At 43.2% G+C, this 23,109-nt stretch overlaps 1 protein-coding gene across 1 annotated transcript in view; it reads left to right on the plus strand.

The window, feature by feature from the left end:
* Positions 1-23,109, plus strand: part of DUS2 (dihydrouridine synthase 2) — a gene marked incomplete at its 5' end in the record, with an annotated part of 554,363 nt that overhangs the window by 306,659 nt on the left and 224,595 nt on the right. Inside the window, one exon of the mRNA XM_089676359.1 lies at positions 12,228-12,349. Within this exon, the coding sequence (XP_089532485.1) occupies positions 12,228-12,349 (122 nt within the window). The remainder of the gene's footprint in view (positions 1-12,227; positions 12,350-23,109) is intronic.

Below are 23,109 nucleotides of genomic sequence, written 5' to 3' on the forward strand. Positions count from 1 at the left end.
TGAGTTTAGTCTCCCATATTCCCCCAGGTGTTTCATTTTTTGGTGATCCTACTTTTGTTGTAGCCTTTTCTTCCCCTCACATGTTTCGGTGGTATGATCGATCCTTTATCAGATTATCTGATTTCCAAAGAGGAGGATTTTACATTACCTTCGATATGCTGCGCGTGTTATTTGATGTTCCTCTTCGTGAGTACCTTCGTTATAGACAGATTAGGCACTTTTTTAATGCGCACTTTGGCCTTACCCCATCTTCTCTGATCTCTTTTTTTGAGCGTATCAGCCGTGACTCTCCCAGAGGTAGGGGTCTTATTTCAGATCTTTATCACCAATTTTTGCTCTGTCTTTTTCATGCTCCCCCTTTGTACAGACAAAAATGGGAGGAGGATTGTGGTATCACTTTTTCGGATGAGGATTGGGATTCTATGGTGGATAATATATGCCAGAGCTCTAGATCTCTTTCGGTTCGTGAGACATCCCTTAAAGGTTTAACCAGATGGTATTATACCCCGTCAAGACTACATGTATTGTTTCCACAAACTTCCCCTTTATGTTTCCGGGGCTGTGGCCGCACAGGTACGTTGGTCCATATTTTTTGGGATTGCCCGAACATATCTTTGATCTGGCGTAAGATATCTGAGGTGGCTACCTCACTATCGGGCACCCCGATACGATTGTCCATACAGACCTGTTTATTGGGGGCTCATATCCCAGGGGTCTCTGATACCAATCTGAGATTGATACATACATTATGTATTGCCACTTTATGGTCCATTGCCCTACATTGTTGTACCCTTGGACTCCGTTTTACACAGAATTGACGCTGTAATGCTTATGGAACGTATTCATTATACCCTACTGGATAAGATGCACTTATACGATAAAAAATGGGAGTCATGGAAAGATTGTAGACATTTATTGCATACTTGACAACATCCCCAGTAAAAGTTGGCTGACATATATTGTTGATAGATGTATCACTCAATCTATTTTATCATTTATGTATTTCATGCATTCATAACTTCCTTTTTTCCTCTATCTTCTTTTTTATGTTAATATACTTTTATGTATTGTACATTTCAACTATGCTTTATTTTTGTTGACAATATCACTTTCATAATGTGCTGTTGTTTTACTGTCTACTTATGTACAATAAAATCGTTTGTAAACAAAAAAATAATTAAGACATTAGAAGTGCAGGTGGAGGAGATGCATAGAGAATAGAGAAAGCTCTCATTTTAAATTAGAAGATCAGGAGAACCGGGACAGAAGAAATAATCTAAGGATCCGTGGTTTACCAGAAGATGAACACGAAGAGGATCTAAGGGAGAAAATAAGGAGGGTGTGTAATCCAATAATGGGAAGACCAGTGATAGAAAATCTGAAAATCGAGAGGATTAGATGGCCACAAGGAGTTCCGGCAGAAAGCCCCAGAGATGTGATAGTCTGATTTCATCAATATGAAGACAGAGAAAGAATATGGAAAAATCTGTGGGACACTACTGAAATAAAATATGAGGAAACAAAGTTGCTTATTTATATTTGTTGATGTTTCTCCAGAGACATTAGCTAGAAGAAGAGCCTTGAAACCTCTGCTGGAGCATATGAGAGAGAAAAGTTTGATATAACTGGGGCTTTCCAGCATTCCTGATTGGATGGAAAGATGGAAAATTGGCAAGGCTGAGGTTCCCAGAAGATCTCAGTGATTTGTTAGAGAAATTAGACTTACAGAAAATAGACCTGTAATGGTGGTCAGAGGGGTCAAAGGAGAGTGGAGGGCCGGGGTTGGGAAATTGGCAGCTGGTAGCTGGCAGGAAGAGGTAGGGGGAGTGGCAGGGGGGTCGGAAGGAGAGGGAGTAAGGGGATGGGAGAGGAGGAGTATCCTTGGGTGTACTCTGGAGTTTGGTATATGCACCCCCTCCCATTTTTTTCTTTTCTCTTTTTGGCTCTCCCCCGACTACATCATGGGTCCACTTGCCCTTGGTCCCTTCCCTCCCAAGGCCTGAGATCACCGCATGGGGGGGATGAGGAGTAGAGGGGGCTATGGGTTGGCGTGCAGCCTGGAGATCAGACATGACTTCAAACTCCAATCAGAACAGTGATGCAAGCCAGAGAATGGAGTGGGCGTGCATGTTTTGAGTCTCATCCCAAATTAGGAATCACCAGTGGATATAACTCACGAAAGATTCCAGGGCAATATGTGGGCCACAAGGGTTTTGGGGGTAGGGGGAAGGGAGGGTGGGAAGTGGGGTGTGGAACAGAGGGGGAGAGGAATGGGGAAAGAGGGGTGAGCAAAAAGAGGGGGGGGGTAGAAAATGGGGATTTTTGGTAGGGAGGGAAGGGAGAAAGTCCATATCTTAAAATGTCTCTATCTATCTTCCTGTATTGGGAATCTTGGTAGGGTAGGGAAATAGTTGAAATGAGCTTGATTAAGTTTATGACTTATAATTTGAACAGGTTAAACTCCCCTACAAAAAGACATAAGATACTACATTTATGGAGTGTTGACGAATTTCTCTAAGTATTTCTTCAAAAGACTCCTATAACCCACGATACAAATGTTAAGTTATACACAAAGTAATACGCAACATGGTACTACGCAGACTCTCCAGTTAAAATGGCTAAAGGGGTAGCAATTAGGTTTTCAAAAAATGTGAGTTTTATCCTGGAAGGAAGAATGGAGGACCCAGAGGGCTGATTTTTATTTCTGAGGGGAAAATTACAAGGATCTGAATATACACTAGTTAATATTTATTGCCCAAATAAAATTCCAGTAACATTCTTGTAGGGGGTGTTAAGGAAACTTTCTGAATTTAAAAAGGGTAGTTTGGTTGAGGCTGGAGATTTAAAGCTGTGTTTGGACCCTCAGCTAGATGTGTCATCTTGTACGTGGAGAGAGGGGGGTAAGAAATCAAAATTATTGAAGAAATTATTATATCAGTGTCAATTGACTGATACTTGGAGAGTAAAACACCCAAGAGAAAGGGATTACACCACCTCCCCGGTACATGGATCGTATTCAAGACTAGATTATATAATGATTGAACATAGACAATTGGAGTCGTTGGTTAGTGCCAACATAGAGGTTTATGTCTATTTCTGATCATGCTCCTGTCACAATGAGACTACGGGTAGGAGGGGATCATGATAAAAGAACTATGTGGAGATTAAATTAGATGCTTATACAGGATCCTGAATTAGAAAAAAGGTTAAGGCTGGAAATTGAGCCATTTTCTTAGCTCAATGAGACTGAGGAGGTGTCAGTGGCCACAATCTGGGAGGCACATAAAGCATATATCAGAGGGATATTGATTTTGATGGGAACAGAAAAAAGAAAGAATGAGGGAAAAAATTAAAGACGGTGATGGAGGAGCTCTACAAGTTAGAACAGTCACACAAAAAGAAGATAGGTACAGACGTATATCAGAAGATAATTATTAAAGGAGATGAATTAAAAGATCTTATGAAACAGGAGTCGAGAAGGATATTCAATGGATCTCAAAAGAAAGTTATCAGTGGGGGAATACACCTGGTGATGAGGAAACTTGATGAGGAAACTAAAGGAAAAGAAATCCAAAAACTTTATAGAAAAAATTAAAGATGACAAAGGAGAAATGGTGTACACCACCACTAATATCGCTAATAGATTCCAAAAATATTATAGCCGGCTGTACGATGTGAGCACCAAAAAGAAAGAGAAGGAGGAAAAGAAGAAAAACAGACAAATATTTAAATTAAGTGGAGTTGCCAAGAATAGCAGAAGAAAAATTTAAAGGTCCTAGAGATACCTATTACCCTGGAGGAAATCACCTTGGCCCTAAAAAAAAATATGACTAAAGGAAAGAGCCCTGGCCCGGACGGATATACTGTGGGTTATTATAAAAAATGTAGACATCTCCTAGTCCGTAAAATGTGTGGTTATATGAATGCAATAGGGGAGGGGCTGGAAATGAGGGAGGAGTCATTGCAGGCACATATAACGATTATACTTAAAGAAGGAAAAGATAGCACACAGTGTGCCAGGTATTGGAAACCAGACTGAAGAATTTGATGCCGGAGTGGATACACCTGGATCAGGTAGGATTCATTCCAGGAAGAGCAGGTAGGGACAATGCTCTGAGATCATTGCTCCTCCTACAAAGAGAAAAAAGAGAGAAGCTGCCGATGGTATTCCTGTCAATTGATGCCGAAAAGGCTTTTGACAGGGTTAACTGGGGTTTCATGATTGATACGCTATAGGTCTTAGGAATAGGGCCTAAAATGTCATTAAGTTAAGCGTTAAGTGGATAAAAGGACTTTATGGCACTCAGTCAGCGGCGGTTAAGGTCAACAGATCCCTCTCTCAGTTCTTTAAAATGTATAATGGCACCAGACAAGGATGCCCACTTTCTTCTTTATTATTTGTTTTATCCCTAGAACCTGTCCTGGCAAAGGTAAGAAAGTGTGTAGACATAGCAGGAATAAAGATAGGAGAAGTGGAGCAGAAGGTGGCAGCATACGCAGGTGACATGGTGTTTTATATTGTAAATCATAGAATAACATTGCCTAATTTAATGTGACTATTAAAACAGTATGGTGAGCTATCAAATCTGAAAATAAACCCTGCAAAGTCAGAGATCATAAACATCAGTACACCAAACGTTGTGAAGCTGAGCCTACAAAAAGACTTTCCATTTATTGGAGGGAAAAGGAAATAGGCTACTTGGGAATAAAACTAACTCCTTCAGTAAAGGCCTTGTACCAGGCTAATTATATCCCATTGATAAACGAAATAAAAGAGGAGCTGGGGAGATTGTCAGAAGGTGTAGCTTCCTGGATAGGTAATATAAACCTGGTAAAGATGGTGATAGTGCCAAAATCATGTGTAAGTTTCACATGCTCTCAGTACATCTACCAGGATCTTTCTTCGGGATAATAAAGAAGATGATACTTAAGTTTATCTGGGCAAATAAATCGAAAATTAGTTATGAGGTATTCTTTAGGGCATAAGGGAATGGGGGTTTGGGTATGCCAAATATTAAGAAATATTATCAAGCGGTGAAATTCTCACAAATAATAGACTAAATATGCAATTCACAAGGGAAAGGTTGGATGAATATGGAAGAGGTTCTGAGTAAGGCACAGTTAGGGAAGATGGACTGGGCACCACATAAAAATATTAGTCCACTGACAAAGAAAGTTTTAAGTGTTTGGGATAGAATGTATAAGCAAAAGGGATGGAACTATAATTCAGTTATGATTCCCTTGACGGGAACAGAGTATTTCCCCCCAGGGAAGGATACTATTTCTGGGAAATGGATTAAAGATCAGAATGCATGTTTGAAAGATATACTGAATAAGGGAAAATTGCACACTTTTTTTGACTTAATCACAGTCCCCCCCTTCACATCAGTTTCACCTTCACAGTAGTGTTTTCAGGCCCCTGCACATCACCGACCCACTTCTTTACAGTACACCCCCATTATTTTCAGCAGCTCTCAACTCCCCTTCAAATCATCACCCCTACCCAACAATTCTGTCCTCTGCCCCCTTCACATCTCCCCCACAGTACTATCTTCTTCCCCTTCACATAACCCCCAGCAGAACTGTGCCCCCTTTACATCACAACCCCCCCCCCACACACACACACAGCACTGCCCACTTCACACACACCCCAGTAGTATACTCTGCCCTCCTCACATCAACCCCACTTCACATCCCTACCCCACAGTACTGTCCTCTGCCCCTTCACATCCCCACACCACAACACTACCCCCCTTTACATCTTCCTCCCTCCTCCCATCACAATCCCCCCCCAACAGTAGTGTTCTCTGCCCTCCTCACATCAACCCCCCCCCCAGCACTGCCCCCACCCCTTTACATCACCCCTTCACAGCACTGCCCCCTTTACATCACCCCCCACTCTTTACATCACCCCATAACCACATGCGCACAGCACTGCTCCTCTTCACATTGTGCCCCCCTTTACAACACACACACAGTGTCTCCGGCCCCCCTTCACTCTCCTACCTTAGAGCGGGGAGCGGGAGAAGGAGCATTTCTGGATTGGGTGTGGGAAGCACAGCACATCATTGAACAGGGCCGCTTCTTTCCCCCCATCCTCCACCACTGTTATACAGTGAAGTAAATAAATATTTGATCCCCTGCTGATTTTGAATGTTTGCCCACTCACAAAGAAATGATCAGTCTAAAAATCGAATGGTAGGTGTACTGAGAGTCAGAATAGCTGCATATCATGGGTGAATACACTGAGAGACAGAATAGCAACAACAAATTCAAAAGAAATGCATTTCTAACAAATTATGCACTGATTTGCATGTTCATGAGGGAAAAAAGTATTTGATACCCTATCATTCAGCAGTATTTCTGGCTACCAGGTGTCTTTCATACAGGTAACAGCTGAGATTAGAAGCAGTCTCTTAAAGGGAGTGCTGCTAATTGTCGCAAACGTGCGCGCCAGAGACTGACGCAGTCTGCCATTTTGTTAAGAGTAGCCATGTTATTCCCTCATTCTCATTCCCCCTCCCTTCCTGAGAGGCACAATGACAGATGTGTGTGTGTTAAAAGTGTCACAGGCCAGATCCCAGCAGGGAGACACGTGGTGCCCCACTGTCCAAAGAACCTGTGTACTGTGTAATTTCACACCTCGTAAAAAGATAACAGAGCCTTCCCAGGAGTTCACGGCATTCCCAAGAAGCCCACACCAGATAACATTTTTGAAAGATCCATTTTTCCCCTATGTCTCATATCTTGGAATATGAGAGACATACATAAAAGCTGGACATATCATCGGATGGATGATGAGCAGGCGAATAGTTTGGGTCACTCGCCTTATCTCAGGCGCATCGGAAAGCAGAGAAATAGATCTCGCAAACCATGTAGCATACAACTTCATAATTCATATCTGGTAAGTCCTCAGAATTGTCTGCATAATAATCTACCCACGGGTGGGAGGTCCCTGGTGCAGATGGAAGGTTATGGACCATAATATGAGTTATGAAAGATGTTGGCTCCAGTTAGGGCTCCGCCTGACAATTCCTCCCTAAACAGGGGATTGGTCTTTTACTTCAGAACCACCCCCTGCTGGGAAACTTTAAAACAGGCTGTCAAGCCTAAGAGTTGAGTTGAAGACCTCTCCCATTTTTTCCTTCGTAACATAGGGAGATCAAAGCCCTTCTGCTCAGAAACTTGGTCTGCTTACATCCAAGGTTTAATGGCAAGTATCTTAACCCTTTAACCTCTCCCTGATATCTCTTTGCTGTGCTGCTAGTCTCTGTATGTTTATATATATATCTTAGTTACCTATTTTTCTGTATGTTTGTATATATATCTTAGTTACATCTTTTTTCTTTTTTTATTGCACCCGTTTGACCTCTTAGTAATAAATCTTTCTTTCTGAAAGTGTTGAACTGTTTCTATAGCTCTTAATTGCAATTTACGAATCTCTGCCTTTTAAGAGAACACTACTGTGTTTGTTTGAACCTCTGTATAACCGGCCTGCGGACCGTTTTATACAGACGAATATATCAACCATTATAGTGTTATAGCTGAACGCCGAGTTTCCTCTTTCTCTGATCAAAAAGGAGGTGGTGGCAGTGTGAAGGGTTAATTGCGTAATTAACCTGACCCAGTAACAATTGATTCAGGCTGCTGGCACATCGATCGGTATCCATTAGCTGGAAAATCGTTGTGCAGGGTGCAGCTGGGTGTGGCATTGTTACGCACGTCACATCGTGGTTGTAGATCGGCTAGCCCTTCGGTCACGAGTTTGGTGAAAAGGTCTGGGGTCTGACGCAGCGATCGTGACACTAATCTCATTTTGTTACCTGTATAAAAGACACCTGTCCACAGGAGCAATCAAACAATCAGATTCCAAACTTTCCACCATGGCAAAGACCAAAGAGCTGTCCAGAGATGTCAGGGACAAGATTGTAGACCTACACAAGGCTGGACTGGGCTACCAAACTATCGCCAAGCAGCTTGGTGAGAAGGTAAAAAACAGTTGGTGCAATCATTCGCAAATGGAAGAAACCCAAAACAACTGTCAGTCTCCCTCGGTCTGGTGCACCATGCCAGATCTCACCTCGTGGAGTGTTAATGATCATGAGAACAGTGAGGAATTATCCCAGAACTACATGTGAGGATTTTGTCAATGATCTTCAGGCAGCTGGGACCACAGTCACCAAGAAAACAATTGGTAACACATTACGCTGAAAAGGACTGAAATCCTGAAGTGCCCGCAAGATCCCTCTGCTCAAGAAAGCACATGTCCAGGCCCGTCTAAAGTTTGCCACTGAACATCTAAATGATGCAGAGGAGGACTGGTTGAAAGTGTTGTCGTCAGATGAGACCAAAATCAAGCTCTTTGGCGTCAACTCAACTCGCCGTGTTTGGAGGAGGAAGAATGCTGTTTATGACCCCAAGAACACCATCCCAACTGTCAAACATGGTGGTGGAAACATCCTGCTTTGGGGGTGTTTTTCTGCTAAGGGGACAGGACAACTGCACCGCATCAAAGGGACGATGGTCGGGACAATGTACCATCATATCTTGGATGAGAACCTGCTTCAGTCAGCCAGGGCATTGACAATGGATCGTGGAAGGGTGTTCCAGCATGACAATGACCCAAATCACATGGCCAAAGCAACAAAGGAGTGACTCAAGAAGAAGTGCATTATGGTCCTGGAGTGGCAAAGCCAGTCTTCAGACCTTAATCCGATTGAAAATCTGTGGAGGGAGCTGAAAGTTCGAGTTGCCAAACGTCAGGCACCAAACCTTAATGACTTGGAGAGGATCTGCCAAGAGGAGCGGGCAAAAATCCCTTCTGAGATGTGTACAAACCTGGTGGCCAACTACAGGAAACGTCTGACCTCTGTGATTGCCAACAAGGGATTTGCCACCAAGTACTAAGTCATGTTTTGTGAAGGGGATCACATACATATTTCCCTCATGAACATGCAAATCAGTGCATCATTTGTTAGACATGCATTTCTTTTGAATTTGTTGTTGCTATTCTCTCTTTCAGTGTTACAATACACCTATCATTCGATTTTTAGACCGCTCATTTCTTTGTGAGTAGGCGAACATTCAAAATCAGCAGGGGATCAAATACTTATTTCCTTCACTGTAACAGCAGAGCAGACAGCAGGAAACAGAACATTTCTGAAGCCAGTGTGGAATAACAGCACAGTACTGAACAGAGCATGGGAGCTGCCATAACATTTCTGGATCGTATGCGGGAAACACAGCACAGCATTGGATTGACCATGGGAACTGCGGGGTTAACTTTTTGTATTAACCAGCAGGTGATTGGCTGCTAGGACTGCCCTTCTTCCAATCAGACGCTGGTGATTGTGATTGACAGTGCTGTGCTGTGCTTCCTGCATCCAATCCAGAATTGTTATGACAGCTTGCGCTCCCACGCTCTGTTCAATACTGTGCAGTTATATCACACTCGCTCCAGAAATGTTCTGTCTCCTGCTGTCTGCTCTGCTCTTATAACAGTGGCGAAGAATGGGGGGAAAGAAGCTGCTCCTAAATGGCGTGACGTGGCTAGGTCCGCAGTTTAGTGATGCCTGCCTTAGAACAATCCCTCTTTGCCTTTCCTATTGAGGGCTTACAATGGCTAAAAATACCCCCTGTAGCTTTGAAGGAGATTCTCAACCAACCACCTGTAGAGCCTACTGTTTTGGCCACCAAATCCCTCTTTAGGAATGCAACTCTTTTTCCAACCCCAAGTCCCTTAAAGGATAAGTTCACCTTTTAAAAAAATAAATAAATGCACATCTTTTTGCAGGTAAAAATGTGCATTTATTATTTTTTCATTAGGAGTCCGTAAAGCATTGCACCTGCAATCTGCATATCATGGGTGCAATGCAGGGTTCTTTCTGTCAGTTTAAGTTGTCAACTCGTACAAGTAGGCAGTTACACACTGACAAGAAGCATCAATGAACTACATAGAGTGCTCAACAGCACCCTGTTAGTTCATTGAGAACTACAAGCCGTCAGCTGTAAAGGCTCCATTCAGAGAATTTTAAAATTGTGACTGCAAGATCGGGGAGAGGATCCCCAATCCCCAGCGCTATGTCACTACAGGTGGTGGATCGGGAGATGCTGCAGCAGTGGAAACATATTACATGTTCCACCCTAAAAAATGGATGGAACATGTAACATGTTCCTAATGGTGAAGTTATGCTTTAACACCGATCTTAGGTTCTCCCCATTTCCCCAATAATGGACCCGCAATTCCGTACCTTGATAACAGCTGACCTGTTCCACGCAGTCTACGTCTTCCACCATATTTGACCATTTCCATAGTTACTGTTTACTATGTACAATGTAGCAGACTCAACTTTATGAGATGCAAGCAATTAGGAGCACATCATAAATTGATATTCTGCCCACACCAAGATATCCAGCCACGCACTTCTTTTGAACAACACTGTCTACCTCTGCGCTATTGTTTATCTCTGTCCTATGCTTTGTTGACCTCTAATCCCCAAACGCATGACCTTACATTTCTGCACAATTAAGAAAACAAACTGCAGATCTTTCTCACAAGAACAAAAAATCTGCATCCCCTCTGTGCCCTTTAGGCTTCCATAGCCAACAGCCACCAAGAAAATGGTTAAAAAATGATGACTTCTTGGTAAAAAAAACCCCATTAGTCTTCAACAAAATTGATCCAGACACATCTCCCTTCTGTTGGAGGTGCAACCAAGATGTTCGAACATTACTACATATTTTTGGTGTTGCTTTCTTCTACGCGATTTCTGGGCAAAGTTTCTGATACTATGCACAGGTGATGTTGTAACGGAACCAGACCCAGACTGCACTAGGGTATTTCCGTTAGACTCCCGTTTCCTTGTCCGAACACAGATCCACGGACACCACTCTTGAACGAAACCAGGAAATAGACTGCTTTATTTTAACACAGACACAAGATATAAACATTCAAGGGAACAACCCACCTCCCTGTATATGGACACAGGGCAGGGCAAACCAAATCTAGCAACCAGAGACGCATCAGCAGACACCCCCCACCAAGCCAATACAAAATCACATACATCCCATAATAGCAAGACACAATACAACAATGGGATGCACCACGTGGCAGTAAACCATGAACAACCCCCAAACCTCACCTATACATGCCTATACAATATCAGGACATTCCACCCTGTACCCCTAACAGGCATAGGGTGACTTACACATAGGAGGGATATGGGGAGCCTCCCCATCCCTCCAAAGTGTTCTGTGTTCCATGGGCCCCCCATCCAAAGTCTCTCCCGTCACAGATGTATATTATCCTGATGTCCATTATTCACTGCAAAGATTTTCTCCTCAAGATTATTTTTGGTGCAGCCAAGCCTGCATGCTGGCCATATGGAAAAAGTCCTCTCCGCCAACTGTGGAGCAGCGACTGGACATTCCAAAATCTGGACCCCTGGTTCATATACAGGGATTCTGATGGTGTACTTTTTTTTATGCTGGTTTCTATCTGCCTACCTTGGTGTAAATGGAAAATGAGAGGTGGAGCAACTCACGGTGCCTTAGCTTGTCATTGGATATTTAATGCTTGATTTGTGGTGTTTACAGATTATGTCCACCTACTAAATACCATATTGGAATATTGTAATAGATCATTTTTTTCTTCCATGCTTGTGCTCACAAGTCATATATTTATTGTACTGTTTATTCCACTCTGATGGAGTAAAAAAAAAAAAAAAAAAAGTACGCATGTATCCGCACATACTGGACGCAAACTAAGCCACTCATACATCTCTATACGCATGTAACCGTTTGAATATGCAGTTACCTGCATACAGCCGCGGCATCATTGGTTTGTACCGGCTGCTGCCCCAAATTGTAAGTAAACACCTGTAACTCCTAGGCTCATAAATATCTTCTTTTTGTTGTTGTGTGTATGACCCTTTGCAGCAGTATGATTGAGGCCTAAACCCCACTCAGACCCACACACAATATACACGTACTGTATATGCACTACAAATATAGGGTAATTCACAATGTTTGTGTTGGTGCACTTCAGTGGCTGAGTTGCCAAGTTATCAATGTGGCTGTAAATACTTGGGTATGTTCCTGACACCAGTTTGAGCTGAGGAAACTAGTGACTAGATGTTTCAATATTACTGTATATAATAAGTCTGGTTAAATGTGACATGACTTTTGCCAGTTTGATTCTGGTTTTTATGTTTATTTTCTTTAATCAGGCAGTTCGCTATGATAACCATTACACCAATACAAAATACTGCTTGTGTCAGATGTTACGGGACCAGTTAGAATCCACTGTGGGCAAAAAACTTCATGCTGCACAATCCACCAAGGAAATTTGGTAAGCACAGTGTTTTTAACATATTATACTTACAAAGCAATATTCCATCTACTAATTTATAATGTGCATTAACACACCAGCGTGTAGTTTTCTGTGGGAGAGCATGCTGCATGTTTTTTTACAGTTAGAAGATCATAGGAAATGAGAAGAATATTGTCACCCAAACAAGGACCTTTATGTGTGTATTCTCAGTTGTCATTTTCAAAACAAACTAGTGGTTTACAAAAATAGTAAAAAACTTTCTAGGTGACATTATTATGGTAAATCTATATGGGGAATTTTATTGGTTAAAGTTACATATGCTGAAAAAAACTTTGCTTGAGTTCTGTGAGTTGCAGCACATGGGTTACATTCTCTTATGAGCCCTGCCTATATTCACAGATCTGTATTTGCACCAGAAAACCGATTTAAGAACCGATCTCTGTCTGCAACAACTAATTGATTGTTAGCTGTTATGTTCTTTTCCCATTCGATCTTTTAGAACAGGGCTATTAAAGTGCATCAGACAGTTAATGCTAACCATCAATTCAAAAGCTGCCTTTTCTTTGCATCACCATACTGCATCATTTGAAAGAAAATAAAAGTAGCAACACTGTCCACCCAGTTTTTAAAAAATATTACATCCTTCTGAGTGCGGCAGCTGTCCATGCACCTTCTGCTTCCCAATTGACATAAGTGGGACTTCCTGTGTGGGAATGCTTGAAACACTTGTGCATGCCCATGAGGGTTAAAAGGGCTCTCCATGTGCATACACTTTAGTACGCCCCTTGTGAACAAGGCCTACACATAAAGCATACAGCTTCAGAGGCACTTCATACAAAACTGACCAGTAGGAGGTTAAATGCATCCAGTACGATTAGTCTTAACCGTGCACACACAAACAAAGCAGGTGGGTTTTCTATAATAAACATTTCAGTGTGGTATATACAGTAAGATACAGTTGTAAAAACAGTTAAGCAGAGATAGGACAGTATGGGAGCTGCTCTGGTAGATCTAAATATGTAAACACAAGGCAGGTTTTTTATCATCCAAGAAAAGATACCAATCTGTAAACCCAAGCGCCACATCTGGGAGCCATTCTGCGGCAAAGTCCATCACTTAATGAAGGATGCCTTGGTGAATACCAAGTGACTCCTCAGACTCCGCACCTTGGGTGTTAGATAAATTGGTCACTGGCACCATATTTTCCAGACAACAAGCACAGGCCTAAATATAGAGACACAAGGCAGTGACAACAGGGTCCAATGTTGAGACAGAATGCACCAATAGATGTCTCTCAAAAATTAGAGCTTCAGCATTTTTTGGATTTAAGGGGGTTCATTACTTTTTTAGGTAAAGGGAAGCAGGGGAAGAATAGATACCAGGAGGCAGAAATGTTGGCAGCAGCAACTGAAACACGATGGGAAACTGTTTAGTCTTTTATTAGTTTAACAGATATAAAATTAATTTATTGATTTTGTTTGTAACATCTGCAATGAGTGTTCTCCTTTTGATCCAGTCCTGAATCCTTTTAATTAAAGCCAGCTAGTAAAAGCTGTCTGCAGACAGGTGAACCTGCTTTTCAGTCACACATAACAAATTATATTGGCAAGAGGGTACACCAGTATCTTGAGCACATAATAGGACAGGTGCAGAAAGTGGTACATCCTAATTACCAAGTAGTCCATAGTATCATCACTTGTAAGCATTTTAGTAACAGCTTTTGCTATCCCTGCCCATGTTTGCGCTACCAGGAAAGGGACCTCTTTATTAGTAAAAAATGAAAATAAAATGTAAATTGAAAGTATTAGGCTACATTCTCATGGGCATTTACCACACCCTGTGAATCTGTGGATTACTGCCTCTGGAAAGACAGTTGTGTGCAAAGAGCTTTGGCCACTCAGCCCATATAATGCAATGATAGGCTGATGGTGGCCACATCTATTTTCGACTGTTCGCACAGTCAGTAATTATGTTCGCACAGTCAGTCAGTGATCATGGCTGGTCGCACACAAAAATTGACTAGCCATGATCAGCACAGGTAATCACTGGCTGTCCAAACAGTTAGGAATGGCTGTGGCCACCATCAGTCTGTCATTACATTGTAACATTGTTACATTACATTGTGGCTGTTCGAACACACCTGTCATTCAAAATGCAAGAACCTGCAGATTTTTGCTGCTGGAAATTGCAGGGTGTGCTAATTGCCCATGTGATTCTAATCTTAGGATTAATTTACACCGGCATTTTCAAACCTGCATTTATATGCATTTAGAGGGGATTTTAATTGATGCCATTCACACAGTGCATTTATGTGTGGTCAGTTTAGCTGCATTTAGAGAAAATAGAATTGTGTGAACTGTGTATCTAGCATCCGATTAGACACTTTATAAACATGGGTAAACATGCTTTAAAGTGGGTGCGTGGCCCCGATGTGATGCAATCGCACAGCCCCAGAGCTCCGCACTAATATCATCCTACATTTTTCTGCTGATGCCTATCTTCATCTTTCCTTGCGGGACTATGGCTACTGCACCTGGTGATCCCTTGGTCCAAGGCTGGCTCCTCCTATGTCGCCCACCAAGCCTCACATGGTCCACGCACCTGCGAGCACTCTGTGCAAGCAGGCCGCATCAGCCATCTTACCCACAAGATCTCCTGCTTCTACCATGTCAGCCAGCATGCAAACTGCTCCATCTGATGCTGCCAAGGGGGAACCTTCCTCCGCTGATCTCTTGGTGGCTATTACAGCGTGTAAAGAGCTTCTCACCACGAAAATCGACTATGTATCTACAGATATCAGCTTTATTCTAAATGATCTTGACAAATTCCACTCCCGCTTATCAGAAGCTGAAGATCGGATATCCCAGATGGAGGATGTGGTCCGCTCAGGCACCACTGAACTTACATGCTCTCCAACAGCAAGTTAAAGCCCTACAGGAAAAAGCTATAGACACAAAAAATTGCTTGCGTTGCAATAATCTGAGATTCCTGGAGTTTCCAGAACAGGCGGAGGGCACCAATCCTGCGGAGTTCACAGAAAATTTTCTCACTACCTTATTGGGTCTGCAAAATCTCCCTCCTATGTTTGTGGTAGAGCAAGCGCATCTGGTCCCTCCTGCCCCACCTATACCTGGCGGTCCTCCGTTCCAATTTCTCCCTCGGCTGCTTAATTATCGAGCAAGTTACGGGTGATTGATGGAAACTCTGTCCATTTCTTCGACACCGCTGATGCTGCCACAACTTGGCTGGATGGTCGTTAATCTGCTGGGTAGTGCATCTTTCACTTTTCCGTCATCCTGAACCATTGATGTTTCTCCAGTGGGACTAGCTACTTGACCCTCCTTGGCAACAGCACATCGTTACCATCACATGCTGCTTGTCATCTTTATTTTGCATCTCCGGGTGTACACACTGATCTATCCCATAGATGACAGTGTTGGTTTTACAGGAGCTTGCCCGCCACCTGCACGTTTACTCTTAAATTTTTGTTCTTATTTTTTTCCCCGTCTTTACAAGTTTGAGGGACATTCTTCCATGATTTTTGATATTGGTTTCAGTCTGGGACACCCCTTTACTGTTAACCAGATGTAACTGGATATTTTGCTATTTTGGGCTGAAGCCTTTGCCTCTCGAGCCTAGTTTTATAGGCTCGTGTTGCTTTGGTAGGGTAGGCCTTATGGCCTCAGGGATATTCCTTTTTTTTATTTTATTTTATTTTTATCAAATCTCATGCCCCTCAGATATTGCTATTGCCGGAGACGCACCTATCGGATAGCAAAATCCTTGCCTTAACCTACCTGGCGGTATTCCCGAGTGTAGCTCGGGGTAAAGTTTCAGTACCACAAGCGGTAACCCCGAGCTACATTCGGGCTTACGATGTGGCGCTGCTCCGCGATCCCTCGATCACTTACCTTGTCCTGCGCTCCCACAATATCCCTCCTGCAGTGTCCCCGGCAATGTAATCCGGCGGATGCCGGCATCTGTCATCTGGGTTCCATCCCCTGTGAGCATCGGGACGGAAGGGCGGGAAATTTGAAAATGACAAAAAGTGACATTCACTAAATTCACTAAAATCACATAGTAAAACAATACTGTATAAAACCATTTCACATACATTTTGTCCCGTGTGCTTTGTCCTGTACCCTGCCTGCATTTTTACTGTTCTTTCTGCTTGGAAACTGAGAAACATCCATGGTGTCTAAAAAGCGTCCCTTTAGGTCAAATGCGGTTTTAGACCAGCTAGAGAACAGCAATAGTAAATGAGAACCGCTTGCAGAATTGAGTGATAATGATTTGTGGGGAAATTCGTCATCAGACACTGAAAACGATTTTGCGACTTTGCTCAGTGATGTGCGAACTTGGCGCTAAATTTCAAATTTCAGTGTTTTTGGTTTGATTATATTATTAAATTTATTATCATTATATTGTTATTTTTTATGATTATTTATTAAAATATAATTTCATGTTTCAAGTTTTATCCTACCCGGGATATTTACTAGACTCTTGTTCGGACAGATTTAGTTATTCCTAAAAATGACAGGCCTACAATAAAAAAAATACATATTTCCATGCAAAAAAATGTACCGCTTTGAGCACAGAAATATGGACATAATCAGACCGCTAGGGAGGTTTAAAGAAACCGTGAATACAGAAAGCATTTCATGCTACGTATTCTACCTTTTGCTAGAGGAGTGTCTGTGCTAATTAGTAAATAACTGCCTTGTGTTAAAAATGCTGTACACATTGATCCCCACGGCAAATTTGTTGTGGTTCTGCGTATGTGGGGTAAGAAATATATTATTGTGTCTGTATACATTCCACCCCCTTTTTCTGCCCCTGGTACTTTATTCCATACTGGATAAGTTGTCCCTTGCATCCTGAATAGATCTGTCCTTTGTGAAATTTTCTGTTGGTGGATGTTATGGGGGCTGACTCTCTACCCAGTGGTCTGTCGGACCATAGTCCATTGGCACTGACCATTCGCTCCTGGGATACTCGTAATGTGCCCTTGTGGAGGTTGGGTCCCCAGTGGATCTCTCACCCCAAGGCTACGGATCAGATTCCTGCTGTTTTACAAACCTACTGGCTGATGAACAAGGGGTCCACGGCAGGTCTTGTGTGGGAATGCCTTTAAGGCTTATATTAGAGGCCAGTTTAGTTCTCTCATTGCAGCTATACAGGCTGATCAGACTTCTGAGATTTCACTTTACAACAGGAGATTGATGAGAAAGCTGCATCCTATGCTCTTTCCCATACCCCAGATGATTTTGCACAGTTATTGACCGCTAAGAGGAACTGCCACCTTTGCAAGGCTGAAGTTACTAAGGAGGATTTACATCAGAGCGGACAAAGGTACTTTGAACAGGGGGATAAAATGGTAGTTTTCTGGCTATGCTCACTGAAAATTATAGACCCCTTACCAGCATTTCTGAACTCCTTTCCTCTGACGGCTCTGTGGTTTCCTCTACTGAGGAGATCCTGGAGGAATTCCTTAATTATTATAGCCAGTTACATGCTTCCTATTTAACCCCAGATTTTGATGTCTCCCGCCTCACAAATCTTTTAGATCCCTTGTCGCTAGGTTGGCTTTTAGACAGGGAACGGGGAATGTTGATGCATCCCCTTACCACTGAAGAAGTACATACAGTTATCCACTCCTTCCCCTCTGGGAAAGCTCCCAGCCCTGACGGAATCCCAATTTAATTAACTTGCTAGCCCCTCGATTGGCCTCCCTGTACACAAAGTGTTTGGAGGACGATTCCTTACCTCCTTCTATGCATACTGCCCGTATTACTCTAATTCACAAGAGCTCAAAGGACCCTACGTCCTGTGCTTCCTACAGGCCTTTTGCCCTCCTTAATTTGGATCTCAAAATCTTAACAAAACCTTTAAACACCAGACTTAGCAGGGTTTTAGATTCATATCAGACTGGTTTTATGCCCTGCAGGTCTACGGACATAAATATTTATAGATTGTTTACCAACATACACAGGCAGCTCCTTCACACTTGTACCAGGGCTGTTGCCTTGCTTGACATCGAAAAGGCATTTGACAAGGTCGAATGGTCATTCCTGTGGGAAGTGCTGTGTAGGATGGGGTTGCTTCTACGCTTCATTCAGTAGCTCCACACCTTATACTCTCAACCCACTATTAAATTTGGGGATAGCCTATCAGCCTCCTTCCAGTTGGCTCGTGGCACTAGACAGGTCTTCCCACTCTCTCTGACCCTCTTTGCCCTGGCAGTCGAGCCTATCGCAGAAGTTCTTTGAACCTCATCTGAGATGGACTTGTGGAATGGGTTGGGCACTGTATGCCGATGATATGCTATTGTTCCTCCATGATGCAGGTCTTTTCCTTATGGGTGCACTTCAAATCTTAAATACGTTTTCTGGTATCCCTGGCTTCTGGGTAAACTGGAACAAATCTATACTGTTTCCTATTGATGAGGATGCTCAGGAACATGCCCCGGAGGACCTTTATTTGCAGTGGGTTGACAAATTCCGCTATTTAGTGGTTATTATTTCTTGTAGTGCATCTGACTATGTTTCCCTTAACTTAACTCCTGTCATTCAAGACGTCAAGGCTAAGTTGAAGGTGTGGGGCAATCTACTGCTGTCCCTACTGGGGCGTATTAATCTTGTCAAAATGAACTTACTCTCTAAATTCACCTTACTTGTTTCGTCACTCCCCACAATGGATCCCTAAGCCCTTTTTTACCCAATTGAACCAATTGTTTTCCACGGGGCACTCAGACCCTGCGCTTTAAATTGAACACATTCACAAGGCCACCACTTCAAGGGGTCTGGCATTTCCTGATAGTCACAAATATTTCCTGGCCTCAAAGTTGGTGGCTTCAACCTGAGGTTGCCAATAATGCTGGAGGCAGCCATACTGGGCTCCCGGGAGGCTCTACAGTTATTACCTTTCCGTGGTCTTAAGGCCCCATATCCCTTTACTCCATTCTAGCGCATGACACTTAAGGCTTGGAATGTGGGCATATGTCTCGAGTCTCGCACGTCCACAGAATTTCCCCCACCCCCCCATGTACCCCTCTGGAACAACCCTACCCCTCTGCCCAACCCACAAGCATGGGCAAAACACAAAATTGAATCCATCTCACATATAGTGGATTATGGGAGAGTGTTACAGTTCCCCTCTCTCTGTCAACAATGTAATGTCCCTCCGCATTTTCTATTTCGACAGCTGCTGCTTACTTATGCCTTTAGCAGTCGGTTTTCACATCAACCAATTCAGCCTAAATGTTCTGGTTTTTAAACCCTACTTTAGTCGGAACCTCTGGACAAAGACCTGTTGGAATTGCAATCAGGACGCGAGTGACTATATTCACATCTTTTGTGGGTGTTATCAGCAAGTTGGCATAGATCCCGTTTGCTCCCTCTGCCAGAATATGTTTGTTGGGCCTGGTAGAGAGTCTTTCCAGCACTGTTGATGGGAAGACACTACCGTATTTTTCGCCGTATAAGACGCACTTTTTCTTCCCCAAAACTGGGGGGGAAATGTCAGGGCGTCTTATAAGGCGAATATGGAGCGGCCGGTCCGGTATTTCCACCGCGGCCGTGTCAGAATACCGGGCCGGCCGCTCAGCTCTGCAGCGGGACCTTACCTGTTCCTCTATCCAGCGGCGTGCTGTCTTCCCGGCTTCTGTAGTGTGGGCACTGGGCATGACAGCCGGGTGCCAAGTGCGCATGCGCAAGAAGCGGTGCTTTTTGTGAATGGTAAGGCGGTACCTGGGACACATGACAGATCCCAGAAGCCGCCGGACCAATCACAAAGTGCAAGTGCTTCTCGCTCATGCGCACTGGGCACCCGGCTGTCATGCCGAGCGCCATTACAGAAGCCGGGAAGACAGCGCGCTGCTGGATCGAGGAACAGGTAAGATCAAAAAAAACCTCTCCGGAAGTAAGAGCGGGTACCTGTCAAATTCAGGTACCCGCTCCCCACCTCCCCAAAGGTCAGCAGTCATCTGTACTGTCCGCAGTCTCTGGTCATCCCTGTGCTGTCCACAGTCTCTGGTCATCCCTGTGCTGTCCGCAGTCTCTGGTCATCCCTGTGCTGTCCGCAGTCTCTGGTCATCCCTGTGCTGTCCGCAGTCTCTGGTCATCCCTGTGCTGTCCGCAGTCTCTGGTCATCCCTGTGCTGTCCGCAGTCTCTGGTCATCCCTGTGCTGTCCGCAGTCTCTGGTCATCCCTGTGCTGTCCGCAGTCTCTGGTCATCCCTGTGCTGTCCGCAGTCTCTGGTCATCTCCTGTACTGTGTCTGCAGTCCATTAGTTCAGAATTTTTTTTTTCCTGTTTTCTGCCTCTAAAACCTAGGTGCGTCTTATGGTCAGGTGCGTCTTATACGGCGAAAAATACGGTACTAGGCCTACTGCTATTTTATGCCTAAAATGCACTCACGCTGCACTGGAAAAAAAAACACCTAGTAGACTCTCAACTCCCGATTTACAAAGCCACTTATATAGAGTTTGTCCTCGCAAGTTTGATAAAGTCTGAGAAAAATGGTTAGCAGATACTACCACAGTAAAGACCTCCCTGGCACCCAGCTGGAATGATGACTTTGGTGGCTTGTTAGAAAAGTATTGCTAACTGTTCCTGTAATTGAGGGGGACCTATGCCAAAATGCGGTTGCTGTAACTAAAGCCACACATGCACACCTTTTATTTGTTTCCTATTTGTTTTTTGGTTATGTTGTACTATTTTTCACTCTATTGTTCTGGGTAGCCCACCCCTGCGAGTGGTAGGCATCCAGGTCCTGTCCTTTTTTCTTTTTTCTTGTATGTGTGAAAACTAAAAATGAACAAGGGTTATAACCCTCACTTACTCAACCCCAAATGAAAAAAAAAAGTTTTGCCTTTAGTTTTGCCTATTTTAAAGCAGGAACATCTAAACACAGGAAAAAGTGATTTGGGAGGCATGCACTTTTTTTATACTTCCAGATAGTTTCTACTGTATTTATAAAAAGCTAAGAGTGTCCGTGTGAATGAAGCTTTAGGCCTGTTTCACACTACTGTGATTTCAGATAGGACTTGAATCGCACAGAATAGCATGACAATGGAAATAACAGTGTTTTCAATGGTGCCCATTCACATAAATGCAGTGCAGGTGTGATGCAACTTTGGGGAAGGGTCCTGTGCTACTTTGGTGCAATGCAGTTTTATTTTGTGCTCCATAGACTTCAGTAGAGTAGCACCAAAAATGCACGTACAGGTGTTTTTTGGTGCATTTTTGTCTGTGAATTCTGTCAGTTGTTGAGAGTCTAACAACTATGGGTCATCCCAACTGATAACAGAATTTAAACAAGAGCTGACATTAAACAACCCCCCCCCTTTGGTCAGGTATGGATTTTAAGGGGGACCCCATGGCAAAAGAAAAAAAAAAGCATGGAATTTCCCTCCAAAAATCTTACCAGACCTTTACCCAAGCATGCAACCCCCCATGTTGATGAGGACAGATGTGCTTGTCCAATGATACCACAAGGGGTGAGATCACCAGGTAACCCCAACCCTTTTGTTAAATCTGCGATGGGGGGGTGGATGTAGCTCTGCCATTTGGCAGGAGCCAAGCAACAGTGGGCAACTCCACCTCTTGTGACTTCATTAGGTGGCGTTCATTGTGATTGACATGGAGCAACATTGCTAAACGACATAAATATTTTTTATTTATTTTTTTTACATACTGTTACCAGTGCAGTATAGTGTCAGCATATGACTGGTGACAGTATGTAAAAAAACCCCTACTTTTTATTCAATTTTTTTTTAAATTTCCTTTTTTACAATTTGTTTTTTACATGCTACCATCAGAGTAGTTCAGTGTCTCCATAGTGACACTGTACTACTCGGGGGGTGTTATCACTGTCATTGCCTGTCTCAGTGATGATCACTGTATCAGCAGTTGTTTGAACTGTCCTGAATGACTTTTATTCATGACTTGTTTACTATTATGATGCTGTGATTGGCCACATCAAATGGAAGAGGGTGCTGTGATTGGCCCAAGTACTATCATTGATCACCAATCACAGATCACACCCAGTTTGTTAGGTGTCATGTGATGTCACAGTGATCACGTGGTATCTAATCCGATCACAGTGACCCAAAACCGAGCACTGCAATCTGCTTTATCCATTGGACACACACTTGCAATTCATGGTGCCTGCTCAAGCCGCTAGCCAGCATTACATTAGCTGTTGGCTGGTAGACAAGTGGTTAATATCATTACATGAGACAGACAACATATGCACACATACACAATGGATTATAGACACATACCTTCAAGACCTTTAAAGACCCCCCCAAGGTGCCTTCCCTATAACCCTACTAATTCCATTTGTCCTCAGTTTTTGATAGTGTCTGAAGGTGATGGACCTCCTTGAGAAATCAGCTTTCATTATTTAATTATTTGATTATAATTCTGCAATCAGCACCTCACTGCCATCTAATTCCTACACAGAGGCAGATCAATGCAACCTCGGTAAAACCTTGGGAGCCGTACCCAGACCCCACAATGTGGGCCTGTAATGTTTCTTCCACTGGATCTTGAATGGTCACTCATCTTGACACTTGGTGCAACCTGTTCAGTCAGTTGCAGAATGTTATACAGGTGTAGGGCCATGGTCCATCGATTGAAATCCAGTCTTTGTAGACCACTTTGGGGGATATGCCCACTGTGGTAGTCAAAACTTGGACATTATATATAGTCCAGTGTCATGGACAGGTAAGACAGGGTCATCCTTTCTTTCTGACTGTTAATATAAAAAAAAGAG

The sequence above is a fragment of the Staurois parvus genome, unplaced genomic scaffold, assembly GCF_062004578.1.
Source record: "Staurois parvus isolate SC_StPar_1 unplaced genomic scaffold, SC_StPar_1.0 ptg000167l, whole genome shotgun sequence".
Lineage (NCBI taxonomy): Eukaryota > Metazoa > Chordata > Amphibia > Anura > Ranidae > Staurois > Staurois parvus.